The sequence below is a fragment of the Acipenser ruthenus genome, chromosome 6 (assembly GCF_902713425.1).
Source record: "Acipenser ruthenus chromosome 6, fAciRut3.2 maternal haplotype, whole genome shotgun sequence".
NCBI classification, from domain to species: domain Eukaryota; kingdom Metazoa; phylum Chordata; class Actinopteri; order Acipenseriformes; family Acipenseridae; genus Acipenser; species Acipenser ruthenus.
Window position 1 is genome coordinate 59,547,264 of NC_081194.1, and position 19,926 is coordinate 59,567,189.

Sequence of the window (19,926 nt, forward strand, 5' to 3'; positions counted from 1 at the left end):
ACATTGCAATGGGGTCATTTGCAAGACAACCCCAAGCTGAACACGAAAAGATTTGGGGGTTCTAAAAATGTAAATGAACCCCAGTGGGGTCGACCCGATCCCGATGGGGTTGTGTTTCGACTTGGGGTCCTAACATTTATATTATTATAGGCCACATTGCAGTGTTGCTGTGGGGAAAAAAAACACATTTCTAACCAATTTGAAGGACACCATCTGTCAAAAGGATGCTGTGTGTCCTTCTTAACTGTGCATATTATATTAAGCATTTATTGCAATACAACTTACAGGTGTCAGATACTGGACCCTTATTACCCATGGTGGTTCAATTATCTGGTTGCCCATAATTTGGTATCTTCACCTCAAAATTACTCTGTGGTGAATGGTTTTCCACAGCATTATTGCAAAGTGGTCCACTTGACAATTTTGGCCAGTTCCATCAAATTCCATCCTGTTTTCAAAACAAAATATCTTAAGGCCTCTGCACACCGGACGCAATGTGACAAGCGAATGTGTCGTACGACGCACTACACCATGACAAAAAACATAAAACATGTATTTTTTAAATAAATGTAGTCGTTGCCAATCGTTTGTTTTTATTATTTTCTCCAAATTTGGAATGGCCAATTATTTTTTTAAGCTCAGCTCACCGCTACCACACCTGCGCTGACTAGGGAGGGCGAAGACGAACACACGCTGTCCTCCTAAGCGTGTGCTGTCAGCCGACCGCTTTTTTTCACACTGCAGACTCACCATGCAGCCACAAGAGCTACAGCGCCTGCAGGCAAGCCCGCAGGCGCACGGCCAGACTACAGGGGTCGCTGGTGCACTGTGAGCCGAGGACACCCTGGCCGACCTAACCCTTCCTCCCCCGGGCGACGCTCGGCCAATTGAGCGCCGCCCCCTGGAGCTCCCATCCACGGTCGGCTGTGGAATAGCCTGGATTCGAACTCGCGACTCCACTCCACGCAGAGCATCTTTACCGGATGCGTCACTCGGGAGCCCCCCTAAAACATGTATTTTTTTATACGCGCTGTTCACACTGCCTGTGATGCGACGGGCAACACTGAAGCAATGCAAAAAAAATACGGTTGGTGTCTATTTATGAGATTTTGTTGCACGGCAGCTAGGGAACTGACCAATGAGGAAAAGTTTCCCTTGCGCCTAGCGATGTGATAGGCTAGTATGTATTGTAAATTTTTATTAGCTACATAACATGACTAATATGTGCGATTTTCACAATCAGAAGAGAGTCGCCTATCACATCGCGTGCGTCTGTCGCCACTGGTGTGAAAAGTAGCGTCGCAGTGAAAGTACCATTTTATCACAGGACAAATCGCATCACGTCCGGGGTGTGGAGACCTTTCGTCTGATTTTCCATAATTACGTCTAATAATATTATGTTATTATGTTTAGATTTTGCTTCTAGAATCGATATAAGTATGGTCAAAACACAATAAAATGTTAGACAAGATTGAAGCCCTGTTTAATCTAATTGGTCCTGGTAGTTATTAATATAGGAGTGGTTAATTTGTGTACTTGTTCTGTACAAAGCAGTTTTATGTTGCCATGGGGATAATGTAGGCAAACCGATACCTTAAAATTAAAAGAAGTTAACCTGCAATGACCCTATTTACATAAAAGGAGAAGGTCTCACTCTTCCCATTCTTTATACAGGAAAGTTCATTGTATTAATTTAAATAAACACAATAAAAAAGTCACCGTCTGTTGACTAAACAATCACTAGCTGCTGTACCATCGGTTTAGTGGTGCTGACAAGGATAGCAGACATACAATAAAATCAAACTGAAAGGCAAAATCTGAAATTGTTGTCTCTAAGTTAATCATTAATATCTTTCATCTGCTCCCCATGTTTTGCGAAGATGAAAAATAAATCTAATTCATAACTGTGACGTAGCCTCGGGTTTAATTAACACTCTGTTAGAGGTGGCTTTTTCATAGTAAAAGCCATCGGCTGAAAGTGATCAACGTGTCATTTAAAATGTTCTTTTATTTTGATATAAACGTTGTGCTTACAAAAAGGCGTGCTCTTAGCATTTACTTTAAATAGCTAATGTAAACAGGAGAGCCGAAATGGTCAAAGAATGGTAAATCAGACAACTCAGATTAGGTTAATTCTGCTCCGAATGGCATATTCCTTACATGGGGGCAAATGAGGAATCTTTGCTAAAAACGTCTTCAGAAGGAAATTGAACTTTAGCCCAGTTTTAGTTTGGGGTGCAAAGGATGTCAACTTTCAATTTGAATTAATTATGAACAAAAATAATAAGGAGCTATAATACTGCGCCTTTCTCTCCTTTTTAGGTACCGGTAATTGGATTTGGATATATATATATATATATATATATATATATATATATATATATATATATATATATATATATATATACACACACACACACACACACACAACAACAACAACAAAACAACAACAACAACAACCAGAAAAACGCTTTCATGAAAATGCCAATGAAAAGGATTTCTGAGTCGTCAGATGGCGAGGACTCGTTTCATAATCTACAGCCTCCTCAGAAGATTTCTTCAAGAATCCAAGATGAGCCATACATGACGCTACTTGGTAAAAGTTCCACAGTTTCTTACCCTGTTGAAAACGAACATAATGTTGGAATTAAGAAGAATTCGGCGTCAAAGTTCGAAGAAGATGACGATTATTTAGGAATTAAAGCAGGTAAAGTGTACATTTATTAAAGTAGATTTATTTATTTTTAAAACATAACGTATGTCATTCCGTTTAGAATGTAGTTACAGTATACACCTACCTACGATATCCGACTCAACGCAATATAATGTAGTCGTTGAAACAGGTGATATTTTATTATAAATATAAATATATTGTATATTTATAGAAGTAGAGCACTGCAGTGAGACGCCTTCCTCAGAAGAAGAAGATTTAGATACACGAGAAAGCCAAAAGGATGATTTTCTTTGCAAGCAGTCTTTTCAGAAGAAAAGTATGACCCAGATTACAAAGGACAAGAAGCAGCAAACTCATCTCACTCTGCAATGGTAAGTATTTGATACACAAAACAACTCTAGCATGGATTATGTTTTTTTTTGTTGTTTTTTTTACTAAAAAAATACTTTTCCAATATGTATTATTATTATTATTATTATTATTATTATTATTATTGTTATTATTATTATTATTATTATTATTATTATTATTATTATTATTATTATTATTATTAATAACAGTAACAACACTGCTACTACTACTACAAACTACTAATACTACTACTACTACTACTACTACTACTACTAATAATAATAATAATAATAATAATAATAATAATAATAATAAATGAAAGTTTCACCTGTATTAGAAACTTTTCTTTTCTTTGTCAGGCTAGAAGAAAACTACATAGTATGTGAAGGAGTTTGCTTACCCAGGTGTATCCTATATGCTCATTACTTGGATTTCTGTAGAAAAGAGAAACTGGAACCTGCTTGTGCTGCAACCTTTGGGAAGGTAAACATTATTATTATTATTATTTATTTATTTCTTAGCAGACGCCCTTATCCAGGGCGACTTACAATCGTAAGCAAATACATTTCAACATGACTGATCTACTAACAATGATGTCTTCTGAAAATAAAACAGCATACACAGTAAATGCATGTACATTTGTGTTTGCATGTGTTGTGAATGTGTCTACAGATATACCATTTTTATTGATAAACTGCAGACATTACTTCTTCACATGCACACATTAATTACTCATATGTTGTGACTAAAATTTGAACCTATGTTAATATACAGAGCATAAGTTAAATATATATTTAATTTCTGTATGGGCCTCATTTTAAACCATACTCGATTAATCTAACATCAGCAGGTAACAATGTGATGGTCTTTTTGGAGAAGATGTAACCTTATTTTCTTAACCACAGTACTTTGTTATATATTATTATTATTTATTTCTTAGCAGACGCCCTTATCCAGGGCGACTTACAATTGTTACAAGGTATCACATTATACATTATTTCACATTATATACAATTATCCATTTATACAGTTGGGTTTTTACTGGCGCAATCTAGGTAAAGTACCTTGCTCAAGGGTACAGCAGCAGTGTCCCCCACTGGGGATTGAACCCACAACCCTCCGGTCAAGAGTCCAGAGCCCTAACCACTACTCCACACTGCTGCCCTGTACTATAGCACAGTAAAATATAAAATCTTTTTTTCAGACTATACGCCAGAAGTTTCCTCTTCTTACCACAAGAAGGCTTGGGACAAGAGGCCATTCAAAGTAAGGAAAGCAGACTGCAGTATTTCAATATTTCCATATCTGCTAATGGAAACAGAGGTGATATTTTCACTTTTTAGTCATTCTCCTTACCACATGCCAGGTTCTCATTAATCTAATTTGAACTGCAGATACCAGAGTACAATATATTGTTCAATTGCTATAGAAAATTTGGAAAATAAGATTTACCCAGGGTTTTGTTTAAATATACTAGATTCTGTGTTTTTCATACTTTTTTGAACATGTTAAATATAGAACTATGACTTGCCATTGGTGAATTTCCATTATGTGGAAAGTTATACCTGCTAAATGAAAAGTTACAGTCTGAACAAGTGTCTTAACAGTGCACTTCAGTAGTGTATTCTATTGCATTTTTAAAATAACATGATGAAATAGACTTGGAAATAAGCCCTGCTGTTGAAACCCATTTTACCTCAACTGCCATCTTATCCAAACTTGGGGATTATACCCAGGGCCCCGATTTGATCACGTTTCCTTAAAGCAATTTCGTTTCAGGAAAAGCACATTTTTCACATTTTTTCGTTGTACTCTTTGTCACTGTTTTTTTTACTACCAAACTCTGTATAAAACTGTTTAAATGCAAAGTGTATAGTGTACATATACCCCACCTCCCCCCCATTTTCCACGTGGAAGCATTCTGTGGAAAAACTAAAAAGGAAAGTTCTTACAATACCTGACAAATAGAGGATATTACAGAACATAGTTTACTTAAATTCAAATTTTTCCAAACAGCTGTCAGTACAAGCTATCGCCGCGTCCTGGGATAAATTCTGATAAAAGAGGTACATCTCTTAAACTAACTAAAAAAAACCCCACCTATTTCTGTTGTTTTATGTTCTGCCTGTGTTTATTACAGATACCATTATTATGGGATAGGCATTAAAGAAAGCAGTGCATATTACCACTCTGTGTACTCAGGAAAAGGCTTGACAAGGTAACTCACATGATGAACATCCACAGTTAATTTCTGCCCTATTTTATTATTCGTTTTTATCAGTAGTATGTTTTATTAGTCAACGGCTTGATAACACAAATGGTATTTGTTTTGGAGAAAGCAGGCAGAAATGATATAGTACACACTACACGATATACCGAACAAAGAGCAATCTGTTTCCATGCTGTAAATGAAATCTGTGCACATACTGAGTGATTGCTACCAGATGCTCTTACTAAATATTAGAATAAGTGTACCTATATTGATTAGATGTGTTTATTAAAATAAAATTAACATACTTGATAGTGTTTCTACAATTAGAAACAATATTACAGTGTAAACAATTGCTCAGAACAATATTGTAATATTATGCATCTTGCTACTGAAATTACAATATATTTTTGTGTTTTGTCTCAGGTTTTCAGGAAGCAAGCTAAAAAATGAGGTAAGTGTTCTGTTTCCAACTTTGCCGACTTTGATATAACCAGGTTTAATCCCCTAATTATCATTATAGACATTGTGGAATTAACCACTACTTTTAATACTTTTGGTCTGAACTAAATACATAATATGGCGTACAGCCATTATAAAGTATAGCTATGGCAGTTCTATAAAATATAATTTATTTTTGATCCAGCAGATTCTGAAGATATAATTTTTCATGTTCACCTGCATATTTCGACTTTAAATATTTATCAATGTTTTTATCTATGTAAAGCACTTTGGGGTGATTTACCATAACAGGTGCTATATAAATAATAGAGATTGATTGATTGATTGATTGATTGATTGGTTGGTTGATTGAATAAACTATACATTTAGTAGTATAACTCCGAGCTAGGATTCCTTCATAAATTCCTAACTTGAAAATTGGGATTAAAAAAAAAGGAACAATACATTTAGATACAGACCAACATATGACTTTATATTCAGAAACAAAAAATATTAACACACTTTAAAAAGTGCAGCACTGAAATATATACTTTACTAAGGTTTTTCACAACAAAAATACATTCAGTAAATGTGTGTCTTACTTTCCTTGTGTACATAATGTGACTATAATGGTGATACTGATAAAAAAAATGGTAAAAATGCAGTTTTACAAATATTAGGTATTATGTGTATCAAGGAACAGTGTTATTATGAAGTTATGTTATATATATATATATATATATATATATATATATATATATATATATATATGTTTTTTGTTATTTTCTCTCTGTGATAAAATATAAATGAATGAATTGTATTATTACTAATATATTACTATTTCAGTTTGTTGATTTTTTTAAAACCAAAAGTCAAAACAAGCCGATCAGTAACTAACAATTCTGTTAAATGCAGACACAGCAGGCCTCAAAATATATTATTTCTCAACATGGTTCAGTTTACGCATTTTTATGAATGGCTGTTGCTAAATTAAGAGAGGAGGCGAGTTTGTTATCTGAAAAATTATTTGTAATTACAGACTGCATGGCTAATTAAGTAGATACTATTGCAGTCATTATCGTAGTGTTAAATGGCCGTTAGACCAGATGGTACAAAAACGAATACAGCCTCAGCCTGGCATGGTAATGTAAATCCATTAGGACTACAAAATGGATCAAAATGGATTTTGTTGAAAACCTTAATGAAATCAAATATTTTTCTTTGTTCTGAACTAATTTTACAAGACTATTTTCCTTTAAGGTTAATTATTAAGGTCAAAACGATGGTAATTACATTTATTTAAAAAATGACTTAATAAGCCATTTATATATATATATATATATATATATATATATATATATATATATATATATATATATATATGATAAAATTACTGTTTAAGCTATAAAACTTGTCTAATTTTTTAATTTGACACTCTAATTAGTTAGCAATCCATGGCTTATATTGAATGACAAATATTGAATCCATAAAATTAAGTGTTTATCCAAAACTACACTCTCCATCATAAAGTATACTCTAATGATGAAAACGAAATGTATTAATAAATATAGACTTTGACAAAGACTGCTCATCAAAACTTTAGTACTAACGTTTGAAATAAATGTCCTGTTTTAAGGTTCTTTAAAAGCTTTTTAATTTGAAAAAGAGCAACGAACTGAACAGCACATAGTGAACACGATAAGTAATAATCCAAGCAGGTGTGCCTAAAATAGTTTTCTTCATTTATTTTCACAGGGAGGGTTCACACGGAAATATTCTCTTAGTTCAAAAACTGGAACTCTGCTCCCTGAATTCCCAAGTGCTCAACTTTTAGTACTTCAGGGGTCTGTTTCTAAAGACAAGGTATCATTAATACATACCCTCTATTTGTGCTGTAATGAAAAAAAAGAGCTGCCTTATCTATGTCTGAGCTTTGTAAAGATACTGTGAGATTGGCATTACATAGCATATCAGTCAGTGTTGTGTTTACTTCAAACTGTAGCAATTAATAATTCAGTTCAATATAATGATAGACTAACCAAATCTGTATTACTTTTACGAAGAACAATAGTTGAGTTTCTTTTTTGCACATATAAAAAGCTATTCTTTAATCTGGAGTAATGGGTTGAAAGTTTTATCATGCCATACCTATTCCTGTATGTTAGCTTCATAAATGTAACTGCTGCTGTCATTCCTAACGAGTGCCATGCAGGTCTCACCACTTTATACTGCAACCATGGCTTTGCATATAAAAAAAAAAGATATTTGAAAATAAAAGCAAAAAATATACTATTTTGTGTGTGTGTGTATGTGTGTGCATTTAATTATATTCCTAAAAAAATATGTCTTATTGAGATCATACTATTTTAAATGAATAGTATATTGTTATTACAGTCTCATTATGAAGATACAAATGTATCCAAGTTGAATATATATCGGGCTTCTGATTTTCGGTTTTAACCGCTAAAACACGATAAAACACCCCCGATACAAAATAAATGAAATCGGTGGATAGCAAATAAACACCGGAAAACACAGTAAAAACTGTGGAAATAGTTAATCAATTCACGTTGACTTTTCACATTTAAAAAATAAAACCTACTACAAAAATAATAAATACATTTCTGTGTTGCTCAGCAATGTCCCGCCTTCCTGACTTGTATCTATCATTGATTAGTTTTGAATACTTTAAACCCGCCCCAACTACTGAGTGACAGCACATTCCTACATTTCTATTGAAGACTCTGCTTGCGAGATTTAAAACATGATTACAATCATGATGGAGGCTTGTTGGCGGGATTTAAAGCTGTATTACAGTTAAGACACAGAGGATTTAAAACAGAATTGTGGTGAAATGTACAAAAATGCCTACACACAAAAACCCCAGAAGAATGTAACCGTAGGGATTTCGTTGTGGAAGACAGCAAAGGAAAGAAGGTACAACTTAACTGTGCAAGTACTGTCGAGTTATTATACATATTTTGACACACACACAAAAAAAAACGCTCAAGCATTTTGGAAAGCAACTGAAAACACTCATTTCATACAGTATATGAAAAACGAAAGCCCTGAAAAAAAACAATTTACATAAAACTCAAAAATAGCTAAAAATAAGCATCTACAAGTTCAATTAATAAAACCCTAAAAACAGAAGCCCTAAATATATACTATATTGTCAATTATTTTATTCTACCTCGAACACCCCAGTCTTATTAATACTAATGGAAATCATTTAAAAATCCTTTACTGAATAGGGTGTTACAGAACTGCATTTTGACTATTTCCATCAACTGCACTCTGAAAACATCCTGCCCACCGCAAACCCTGTTCATTTCTTTGCAAATCACGTTCTCTTTTGGGACAGGTAGACACGCTTGTCATGATGTACAAAACTCATTGTCAGTGCATCTTGGACAATGCAATCAATGGCAACTTTGAAGAGGTAAGAATTCTAAAATAAAGATGAATTTTCATATTAAATGACCCTTTGCTTTGAGAAAACAATGTCATTCTGTTTAATGGTTTCAGATACAGAATTTCCTACTGCATTTCTGGCAGGGAATGCCAGACCACCTATTACCTCTGCTGGACAATCCCATTATTATTGACATTTTCTGCTTATGTGACTCCATACTGTATAAGGTAGGAACTTATTTGAATTATAATTATACATACTTATTAAATACTGCTATTTAAAATAGAGCATTTAAACTTAGCAGGTTGAGGCATAAAACGTCCAGGATGGGGGCATTTTAATTGTTACATTCAAGTGTAATTAATAGGGATACTGTTGGCTGAAGGAAGGGTCAGTTACACATATTTACCCAGCGGCAGTTCAAAGTGGCATATTTACTGTGCATCCACCTTGTACATCAGGAAGCACTTCAATTCTGTGTGTAATTAAGGTTATTAATGTTTTATTAAGGTTATTAATGTTTTATTGCCTGTTCTTTAGGTGCTGACTGATGTTTTGATCCCTGCCACAATGCAAGAAATGCCTGAAAGGTAAAATATAAAAGAAATATTTTAAAAAATGTTATCCTTAAATATCAAATAGACAGAATAAGTTTGCTTTTAAAAAGGAAAAGCATTTCAAATTGATGCAGTATATACCATCGGATGTCTTGGTTCAGGTACATTATTCTATGTCTTATTTTTTCCCCATTTGAACTGTAAAGGAAGTCTTTTATGTCATATCTCCAGCTACTAATTTGTCCTCAATAAACACTGAAGAGCAAACATTAAAACAAAGACTGCCACTTTATTTATTCAAAAAGTCTTAAATGTGAATTTGACCTATGATGCCAGTAGTTATTTAATTGGTAAAGCTGTGCTTAATAAAGCAGAGACCCAGTCACAGGCAAATTTGTGTTTAAGGACCAGTGACAGTCTGTTCCCGCCGCATTGTACCCTTGGTGCAAAAAAACAAAAAGTTCAGAAATATGAAGAAAGTTGCTTGGAAATTGGATTTCCCTTTGTTGGCACTGCAGATGAACAGTATGTCTTCTGTGGTAATGTACCGACTATTTATTAAAAAATAGAAGAGCAGCCAAAGAAACATGGGTTTTTAAACGTTTTTTGCGATTTTGGTAACATTTTCTTTGGAGAAACTCGTGTCAAGTTCATAAAAAAGTTAAAGAAAGTTATTAATAGGGTGATGCATTTTACAGACGGTACAAAAGGTGTGTTTTTTTTGTTTTGATCGTTGAACACTGACATCTGTACACAGGATAAGATGTACTGAAATTATGGCAAATACTTCACTGTGATGGTTGATTTATGATTTGTGATTTATAATTCTCGCTGTCGTGCCAGGGGAGGGTGAGGTGGGGACAGGGGCTCCATGTTAAAAAAAAAAAAAATGACTAAGGTGGAGTGTGAGTCAAAAAATGCTGAGAACCCCTGAGGTAGAAGGTAGCGAAAGCAAACTGAAAAGAAGGCTTCATGCATAATGAAGGAAAGTTTGGATAAGTTATGGGTAATTTATGTGTTTCTCTCCACCAGTTTGCTTGCAGAAATCAGAAATTTTGCAAAACATTGGGAACACTGGATAGTTTCATCTCTGGAAAATCTGCCCAAGGCTCTTTCTGAGAAAAAACTGCCCATTGCACGAAGATTTGTGTCTTCACTGAAGCGGCAAACATCATTTTTACATCTTGCCCAGGTAAGCAATGAGCCAAACTCACTATTATTATTATTATTATTATTATTATTATTATTATTATTATTATTATTTATTTCTTAGCAGACGCCCTTATCTAGGGCGACTTACAATCGCAAGCAAATACAAATACATTCAAGTGTTACAATACAAGTAATACACTATGTTCTGTGCTACTCTAAATGTTTGACCGGAAGCTGTTTGTGGTCTGAAAAAACTGAACTCATAAATAAAAGTGATTTGTTTGTTTATTAGTATTTATTCGTTTATCAGCAATTGGTCGCACTGCAAAAGGGGGTACATAATTATCTTGCTACTGCTAAATATTTCTATACCAAATCTAACTAATAACATTGTGACTTTGTCACAGATTGCCAGGCCTGCCTTGTTTGACCAGAATATAGTTAACTCAATGGTGTGTGACATTGAAAAGGTGGATTTAAACAGCATTGGTTCTCAGGCTCTCCTCACTGTCTCAGGCTGCACAGACCACCAGGACTCTGACCTCTACTCAGAATGTAAGTAATCAAGACATCTATTTGTCTTTACACAATTGTCTTATTCTCATAAAATATTAAATACACATACATACAGTACTAACTAATATTCAAATATAAATATAAATTTCTGATACAGTAGGAGGATGGGGATAAGACCTGTTCTTGGGTTTAATTTCATCATGTAATTAAGTGATTGTGTTTCATTTTTTTAACCTAAATAAATGTAGTCTTTTTTAATGATCTAAACAGTGGCAGATCTAATTAATGGTGCACTTTAACTCTATTTTAATCCAGCTGGGGTTTCATGTGGTTGATGTAATGACCCACTTAATAACTTTACTAGTTACAAGAAAAGTGCAATGACACAAAAAGCCATGTCACTGAAACAGACCTCAGAAGGATCATACTGTACCTCTAAAACCAATTTCTTAATTGGTGGAGTCTTTCAAGAAGAAATAAAGAATTACTGATGAGCCTTTAGCTTTAAAAGAACTGTACATTTGTAAATGTTTCTTTTTTAAAACATTTTGCATAGGTTTTTTGTTGGATAATATCTGAAATTTCTGAATACAAAGGTGCCTTATGTTTTCCCTTTTACATGTTAGATGATTCTGTAACAGTGTTTCAAGAGCTAAAGGAACTTCTCAAGAAAAATGCAACTGTGGAATCTTTTATTGAGTGGTTGGATACCGTGGTGGAGCAAAGAGTCATCAAGGTATTGTTTCATGGCAGCCCCTTCACTGTGTATTAGAAATAACTGAGTAGCTTACTTGATGCTGATTTCCAATAACCTTTTTTTCTAGCCAAGTAAGCAAAACAGGAGATCTTTGAAAAAGAGAGCCCAAGATTTCCTTTTAAAATGGAGCTTTTTTGGGGCACGAGTGATGCACAACCTGACACTTAACAATGCAACCAGTTTTGGTAAGATAGAGAGCTTTTGTCACCTTATCATTTGTATGTTTTTAGAGAACTCCTCAGGATTATTGTTGTCTCCACTTTACTATGATGTTCTTTTTATCAGCACATGTCATCTCAAGTGTTGTAGTCTTATAAATATGGATTTCTATTTCAATCACAAGACAATGCCCATTTGAGTGATATTTAAGCATGGTAACATGTTTTGGTTTTCAGCTATTTTTCTATTATCAGTTTATTTTTATTTTTATTCATATAATACAGTTTATACTGGATGTAGATGACGAGAAGCAGATACATAAATCTGAAATAAGTGATACTCATACAGAAGGCAGAGTGTAAACTGCTGGCATGCTTCACAACTGAATGGAGACATAACTTCATATTAACCAAGCCTTTGTGTTTGTTGTAATGCTGCCAATCCTTCAGAATACCTTTGTAAATGATTCTAAAGAGGGAACTGCAGTAATATTCTCCCTCGTTTACACTCCACCGACAATCTGTGTACAACAATGGGTACATGAGTCATAAAACAAAATGACCAGTTCAAGGCAAGCACACTCTTATCAGACTCTTGTATAGAGATTAAAGCCTCTAAAAAGTTGAACCTATTGTGGATTGTTTGAATGAGAACAGGGCAACTCACTTGAAGTGGAAAAGATGGAAAAGTGGAAAAGATGGTCACTAAGATAATATCCTCTCTCTGCATACAACAGGCTCCTTTCACCTGATCAGAATGCTGCTGGATGAGTACATTCTTTTGGCCATAGAGACCCAGTTCAACAATGACAAAGAGCAGGATCTTCAGAATTTATTAGACAAGTATATGAAAAATGCAGGTAGTGTATATTTGCTTTTACATTTATTAACCTGAAATATTGTCTTTGTTTAATTTAATGTAATTAACTTCCCACATCCTCTTTTAAATATATGATATTTTGTGGTATTCCAACCAAGTTGCCCACCAAAACTAAGGAAAAAACCCTCTGCTGTTGAGTTTATTTCACACTAAGCAATATAAACACCTGTAGTAAGAAGTTTTTATTTAATCTTTGGTTGTTATATTTTATGCTTCTGGAGATCCCAAATGTGGTCATTTTTGCATCTCAAAGCTTTTGTCTGAATATTGAAGTATCCCAATAATAATGTACACACTTTTAATCAAATTGACAGTAAAATGAGGGATATGTAATTTGCCATATTCTGGTATTCAGAGTTTATATTTTGGGGTTTCATTTTCTCTCATTTATGACATTTATGAATGAATGAAATATGAATACCAAATACTCTGGTGACAGCTGTACTAAAACACATGTTTCCTTTTTGTTACATTTTAAGTACATGGCGTTGAAGCCTTATTCATTCATGTTTGTCAGATCAGACTCTTAAACCTGCCCTTTCATCTTTATTGAATTTCAACATGTTTATTCATTAAGTCATTGGACAGATTATTGACATTTACTGTTCACCAAACAAATATTATGTTTTTTACATTTTCCACTGAAGTTTCTAATGCAGGATTAATGTATATGGATCCTTTTTTGTTAGCAAAATGAATCATCACATATATTAGTAAAGTACAGCAAACACTAGACCTTATTAAATGAAGGATGTTTTTTTTTAACCATCTGTTATAAATTGAATTTAATAAAGTAGCTGACATAGAAGGAGACTAAATGTTAGTAAGTTTATTCCCTGTGTTTATTGGCACTTTTTGGGGGTTCTAAAGATGCATATTGTTTACGTGTTTTTTTAAAATACTTTTTTATGAATGCCAGATGCCAGTAAAGCTGCCTTCACAGCATCCCCGAGCTCCTGCTTTCTTGCCAACCGGAATAAATTCAGGGCACTTCCCAGCGACTCGTCAGTTAAAAATGAATCCCTTTCAGAGCACACGTATATATCTCTAAACCAGCACAGCATGAGCGCTAACATGGCTACATTCCCAGAGGGGGATGCAGACACCCTCCACATTACAGGTATTCTTGCCCATGATAGAAACTATAAATCATTAATTTAACTGAGCCATCTCAGTTTTGTGGTGTTTTTTGAGAAGAGATTTTCATAATCTTCTTTTCCTCCTCCTTCTTCTTCTTCTTCTTCTTCTTCTTCTTCTTCTTCTTCTTCTTCTTCTTCTTCTTCTTCTTCTCCTGACTAACACAGCTATATGTGTTTAAGGTAGATGATGAAGGATTACATACAGGTGGTCTGAATTAGGATGGACATTTAGTTTGAATTATGTAACCCTCGGGTATTTTTCTTTGTCAATATCTAAGCTTGCATTACTTTCAGTTCATTCCAATTATTTTTTGATTAGCCCATGTATATAATAGAAACAGAAAGCTGTCCCTGTTTTACATAATGTTTTATAATTCTGTATACACCAATTTTAGAGAAAAAATTGTATTAGTTAAATGTATTTTTTAATATTTCTGTAGGCAATTTTATTAACCATATTTTCATATCATCCTTCTATTTCTGTAGGGCAAATGGAACTTTCTCACAATAGTGGTCCACTAATGACACCACCCATTTCACCAGCACTGGTGAACAGAGGAAGTGTGATAAACCAAGGTCCGATGGCTATGAGATCCCAGAGTGCCTGTCCGGCAATACAGTCACATGCTGGCTGTGCCACATTCTCAGATCCATTGTACCAGACACTGTCACAGACAAATCAGAACTATTACAGTGCTGGCTCTAACTATCCAGCCATCTTTAGGTCCCAGACGCACCTCCCTCCATCAGTTTATCATCACAGAGCCGACTCCAGCCATTGTCCTTCCTTCAGTGAACAACAGCTGTCTAAAGACTATTTCAGTAGCAGCTGTGCAGTATCCCCATACAGTGCCAGGCCCACTTCCAATTTCGGATCACCTCCAGATAACACCACAGAAGCACAAAGCATGCAGTTTGTTAACTCCAGCAACTTTCATTTTATTGGGAATTCATTGAGTGGAAACTGTCAAGATATACCCTATACAGCTGCTGGACAGAATGGTAAGCACTGTATTTCTGACTTGTATGTCTTACAACCTGTGCATATTGCTATTTAATCTCGTAAAAATGTTTTACCTCTAGAAAGTTTCTGCCTAATGGAGTTATAACCAAGGCTTTATGCATTATTTGTATACACTGTTGCTTCCTGGTACATAGTCACTTCCGTAGGTCACATGAATTGATTGCTGCTTAATTGGACAGAATTTGACAGACAACACAGGATGTGATACTTTTATTTTTGTACAGCTATATTTGAAATACCTTGCTTTTGTCATGCATATGCAATGCATTTATCATGATTTATTATGGTCAACAATGTTTTAACTCTGCTTTACCATACTTAGATTTTAGTATTTTACTACACATTGCAATACAAGTAAACTTGTATCAAGTAAAAAGGTCTTCAGCACAAGAAAGGGGGGGAACAGGGGAGAGATTCATATTTTTTGCGAATAACAAAATTGGGGTATTGAAAATGCATTTAAAAAGATTCGATTTTGGGAAGTCCTTTGTAATAGTGTTATCTTCTGCCTCTGCCCCATCTCTAGAAATGCAGGGATTTCAATGCCTGTATTTAACATATCAATAGGTATATGCTGAGGATCCAGCTACAGTTCTAGGAAGGGGTTATTTTGTCCAGACGGCCTGCCCCCGATTGTGTCCTTCATAGTCTAGGGCCAGGGGTGTCAAACTCCAGTCCTCGAGGGCCGCAGGGTCTTCTGGTTTTCATTCCAACTTAACCTCTCAATTAACATAATTATTTGATTCAAGGTACACTACCTATTAAACATTTTGAGGCCTAAAGAGAAGTGTTAAATGTGTCCAGTTAATCAAATAATTAGACCAATTAAGTAATTGAGAGCTCGGGTGGAACGAAAGCCAGAAGACACTGCAGCCCTCCAGGAACTGAGTTTGACACCCCTGGTCTAGGCAGATCACAGCCTGGTAGTTAATGCATGACCTCCTTATCCAAAGGCCAGCCATTGGTTGGTAATGTGAATTTTACAGCTGTGCAAACTAATTAGCAGAAATGGGTTTATCCCACAAATTAGCTGTCTGTTCATGAGAAATGAATTACCTTGATTATTTTCTTGTGTTATTTTTTCATACAAACCTTCATTTAATTCAAATAGGAAATAATTTTATAATATTGTTTCTGAGCAAAATGTAGCTATAGTTGAGACTGTGAATATCAGGGTCTTATTAAATTGTTGTCATAAAATTATGGTGCATGACACACAGCTTCCAGCCAATTCGATTCTTTAGATATTGACCCACCATATCCAGAGAAAAGAGAGAAATGTAATTTTAATTTCACCTGTAAACATTACAATATTAAGCAATTACCCTTTGAATCATACATTTTAAAAAAAGAAAGAAACAGATCTAATGGTAGTTCCTGTGCAGAACAGAAATGCATAAGGATGGTGATTTTTTAAGGGGATATGAGCCAGACCAAACCTGAATATCTGGATTCCCTGGAGCTCTGTTCACCTTTCATTAGACAGCACACTGTCTATGTAACACTAAACAAAGGCACACCTTGATACTGAGAAAGGTTTACACATGACTGTCCATAGTGTTGACTCGTTCCTACCTTCATTTTTCAGGGTACTATGGGAACAGCAGCTACCGCGATGCTCAGAGACTTGGCTCAATGATTGATCAACATGTTTCTGTTATTAGTAGCGTTAGCACTGCTCATTCATTACCTGCATATAGTGACATCCACGACCCACTGAACATTTTAGATGATAATGGAAGGAAGCCTACAGGTACTTTTTACACAGACTCTTCATCTCTAGTTTGCCGAGCACCTGTAGGTGAGTAATGCATTTCTTTACTGTACTGAAAGCCTACCTTTCAATGACTACAAAGCACAGAGCTTAATTTACAGTGCCTACAGATTTCTCCATTTCAATGCTGCTTTGAAATTTGTAGTTATGAAGATTATTTCAGTGCCTTAGTTTTTCCAACACGTCATGTATAACCACAAAATTAAATGAGCAGGGGCTGTATTTTAGCTCTTGCATTTGCTCCCCTTTGTCGCTAAGTACAAGACCATTGTGACCTAACATAGAGACGGCTTTGTCCACACTGTGTGTAGCAAACACATCTGCCCTTTTAGCAGCTGTGATATTTATTGCATTGTTAGTAGATGAGTAATCCTCAAAAGCTTGTGCTAAGAATGAATTGGATTAGTCCTACATATTGCTACTATATATATATATATATATATTATTATTATTATTTGTTTATTTAGCAGACGCCTTTATCCAAGGCGACTTACAGAGACTAGGGTGTGTGAACTATGCATCATCTGCAGAGTCACTTACAACTACGTCTCACCCGAAAGACGGAGCACAAGGAGGTTAAGTGACTTGCTCAGGGTCACACAATGAGTCAGTGGCTGAGGTGGGATTTGAACCGGGGACCTCCGGGTTACAAGCCCTTTTCTTTAACCACTGGACCACACAGCCTCCTCTGTGTATATATAGATCTAGATAGATATGTACATACAGTACATCACCAATGTCCACATTTATATTAAAAACAAAATTAAGTTATAATGGCTACGCAATTCACATTCACCCCTTTCCCATTAAAAAACAAAAACCTACTACTACAAAAAAATATATATCTTTCCCAGTGCAGTTGGGCAATGTCCCTCCTTCCTGACTTGTATCTATCATTGATTCGATCTGAATACTTTAAACCCACCCCTACTACTGAGTGGCAGCAAATTCCTACATTTCTATTGGAGACGCCACTTGTGAGATTTAAAACGAGATTGCAATTTATTTGCGGGATTTAAAGCTGCATTACAGTTAAGATACAGAGGATTTAAAACAGAATTGCAAATTGTGGCGAAATGTAAAAAAAATTCTCAAGCATTTTGGAAAGCAACTGAAAACAATCATTTCATACAGTATATGAAAAACGAAAGCCGCAAAAAAAAAAAAACGATTTACATAAAACTTGAAAATAGTTAAAAAATAAGCATGGAAAAATGAAATGGCTAAAAACTGAAAAACAGAAGCCCTAATTATAATTGTCTGTTGCTTACATTTGGATACCTATGAACCTATGATACCTGATTTTTTTTTTGATACCTATGATTTTTTTAAGTGGGCTGGTCAACATGGACAAACTGTCAGGATAGATTTAGTAAAGGTCTGAAATTAAGAAATCCAAATGCATTTTTTTTTAACAGCACCAACTATACCAAGCGCCATTTCCTCCTCACCCTCCTCCCAGTGTATGTATGGAACTTCCACTCAGTACCATTCCCAGGATGCAATGGGCCCACCACACAGGCAGCCTAGTGAAGTCAGAGACATGGTGCCCACCCTCCCCCCAATCAACACTGTCTTCATGGGGGCTGCAGCAGGAGGAACATAACAACTCATATGTTTTACAGTAGGACTATTCTCTGCCTGCCTAACAAAAAGATTATTCCTTTGTCAGTGCACTTAAGCCCTGTCTGAATGCTGCATAAAATACACCTTTGCTTGTTTAATTGATAAGGATATATATATATATAAAAAAAAAAGTATGTGTTCTTGAAAACTGCTTAACTGGGTGACACACGCAGAGAAAGTGATTACTCATTACCATGCAGGAAATTAAAACAACACCTTTCAAAGTGCCTCTCAAAAGAAAAGCAGTGGACAAACACAAACGGGGCTTATAGACATGCTGCTATGGAAACCATCATTGGACAAACACAATTTTATAAGGTTTTACACAATTATGCCACAATATCATTTTATATTTTTTAAAAGACGTGGTGGTACCTCTTTGTTATGAATAAAAACTGTCAATATATGTATATCAAAATATATTAATTTATGCAATCACAATCTTCTATTAATTGTTGTAATACAGTGTTGTTTATTATTTTATTTCTGTTTTTTTTCTCTATTTATTGGATGTGCTTCTACCTCCTTGAATATGTTTACAAGGTCACTCTGTACTGATGTAAATTTGACAGCTCCAGAGATACTATAATATATTTGTTGATTTAGATTAAAGCTGATTGCCACCATTATATGTATGTTGTAATAATTTGTATGAAAACCCCTTTCTGAATATTAAATACTGAGTTCACAAAATGTTGTAGGATTAGCACATGAACATTTACATATTAGACAGCTTGTCTAAATATATGTCTATTGCATTACATTTTTATGACTGAAGCTCTAAAAGTATGTTATATTAACTGTCCTACACTACTCTGCATGGTCAGTGTGTGGTTCTATGATTCCTCACTAGTTACCTAGGCAAAGACAAAATGTGTTAATAAAACCACTGCATATTGTATATAACTCCTAGGTTACGTGATATTGTAATAAGCCAAGAATCCATATTTCTTTAATCAGAATTTTAAAAAAGCACAATGTAAAATAGATACATTTTTATGCATTATTCCAATTGGTACACTGGTGTTTTTAGCATAAAAAATAGAACTCCAAGTTAGCAAGACGAACTTGCTGTAAACCAAATAATACTTTTCTTGTTTAAATTATATTTTAAATCCTCATGTACAATGACTAACTCATCTACGTAGTTTTAAAGCGACATGTAATTTTACCATAAAGGGAAGAGAAGTGCATACCTACTCTGTGACACGACTGCTACAAGAAAAACTTTCTCTCTAATATTTAAATCCCAC

General features: G+C 34.7%; 1 protein-coding gene across 1 annotated transcript; it reads left to right on the forward strand.

The window, feature by feature from the left end:
* Positions 1–2,481: 2,481 nt before the first annotated feature.
* Positions 2,482–19,421, forward strand: LOC117410499 (DNA-binding protein RFX6-like). The gene is made up of 19 exons (XM_034921553.2): positions 2,482–2,707; positions 2,886–3,045; positions 3,385–3,508; positions 4,230–4,291; positions 5,166–5,243; positions 5,661–5,688; positions 7,431–7,538; positions 9,040–9,117; positions 9,204–9,317; positions 9,631–9,680; positions 10,680–10,839; positions 11,207–11,354; positions 11,942–12,051; positions 12,140–12,257; positions 12,968–13,090; positions 14,030–14,230; positions 14,736–15,251; positions 16,862–17,074; positions 18,466–19,421. Exons 1-19 carry the CDS (start codon positions 2,482–2,484, stop codon positions 18,651–18,653), a joined length of 2,805 nt encoding a protein of 934 aa, XP_034777444.2. The 3' UTR covers positions 18,654–19,421.
* Positions 19,422–19,926: the final 505 nt, after the last annotated feature.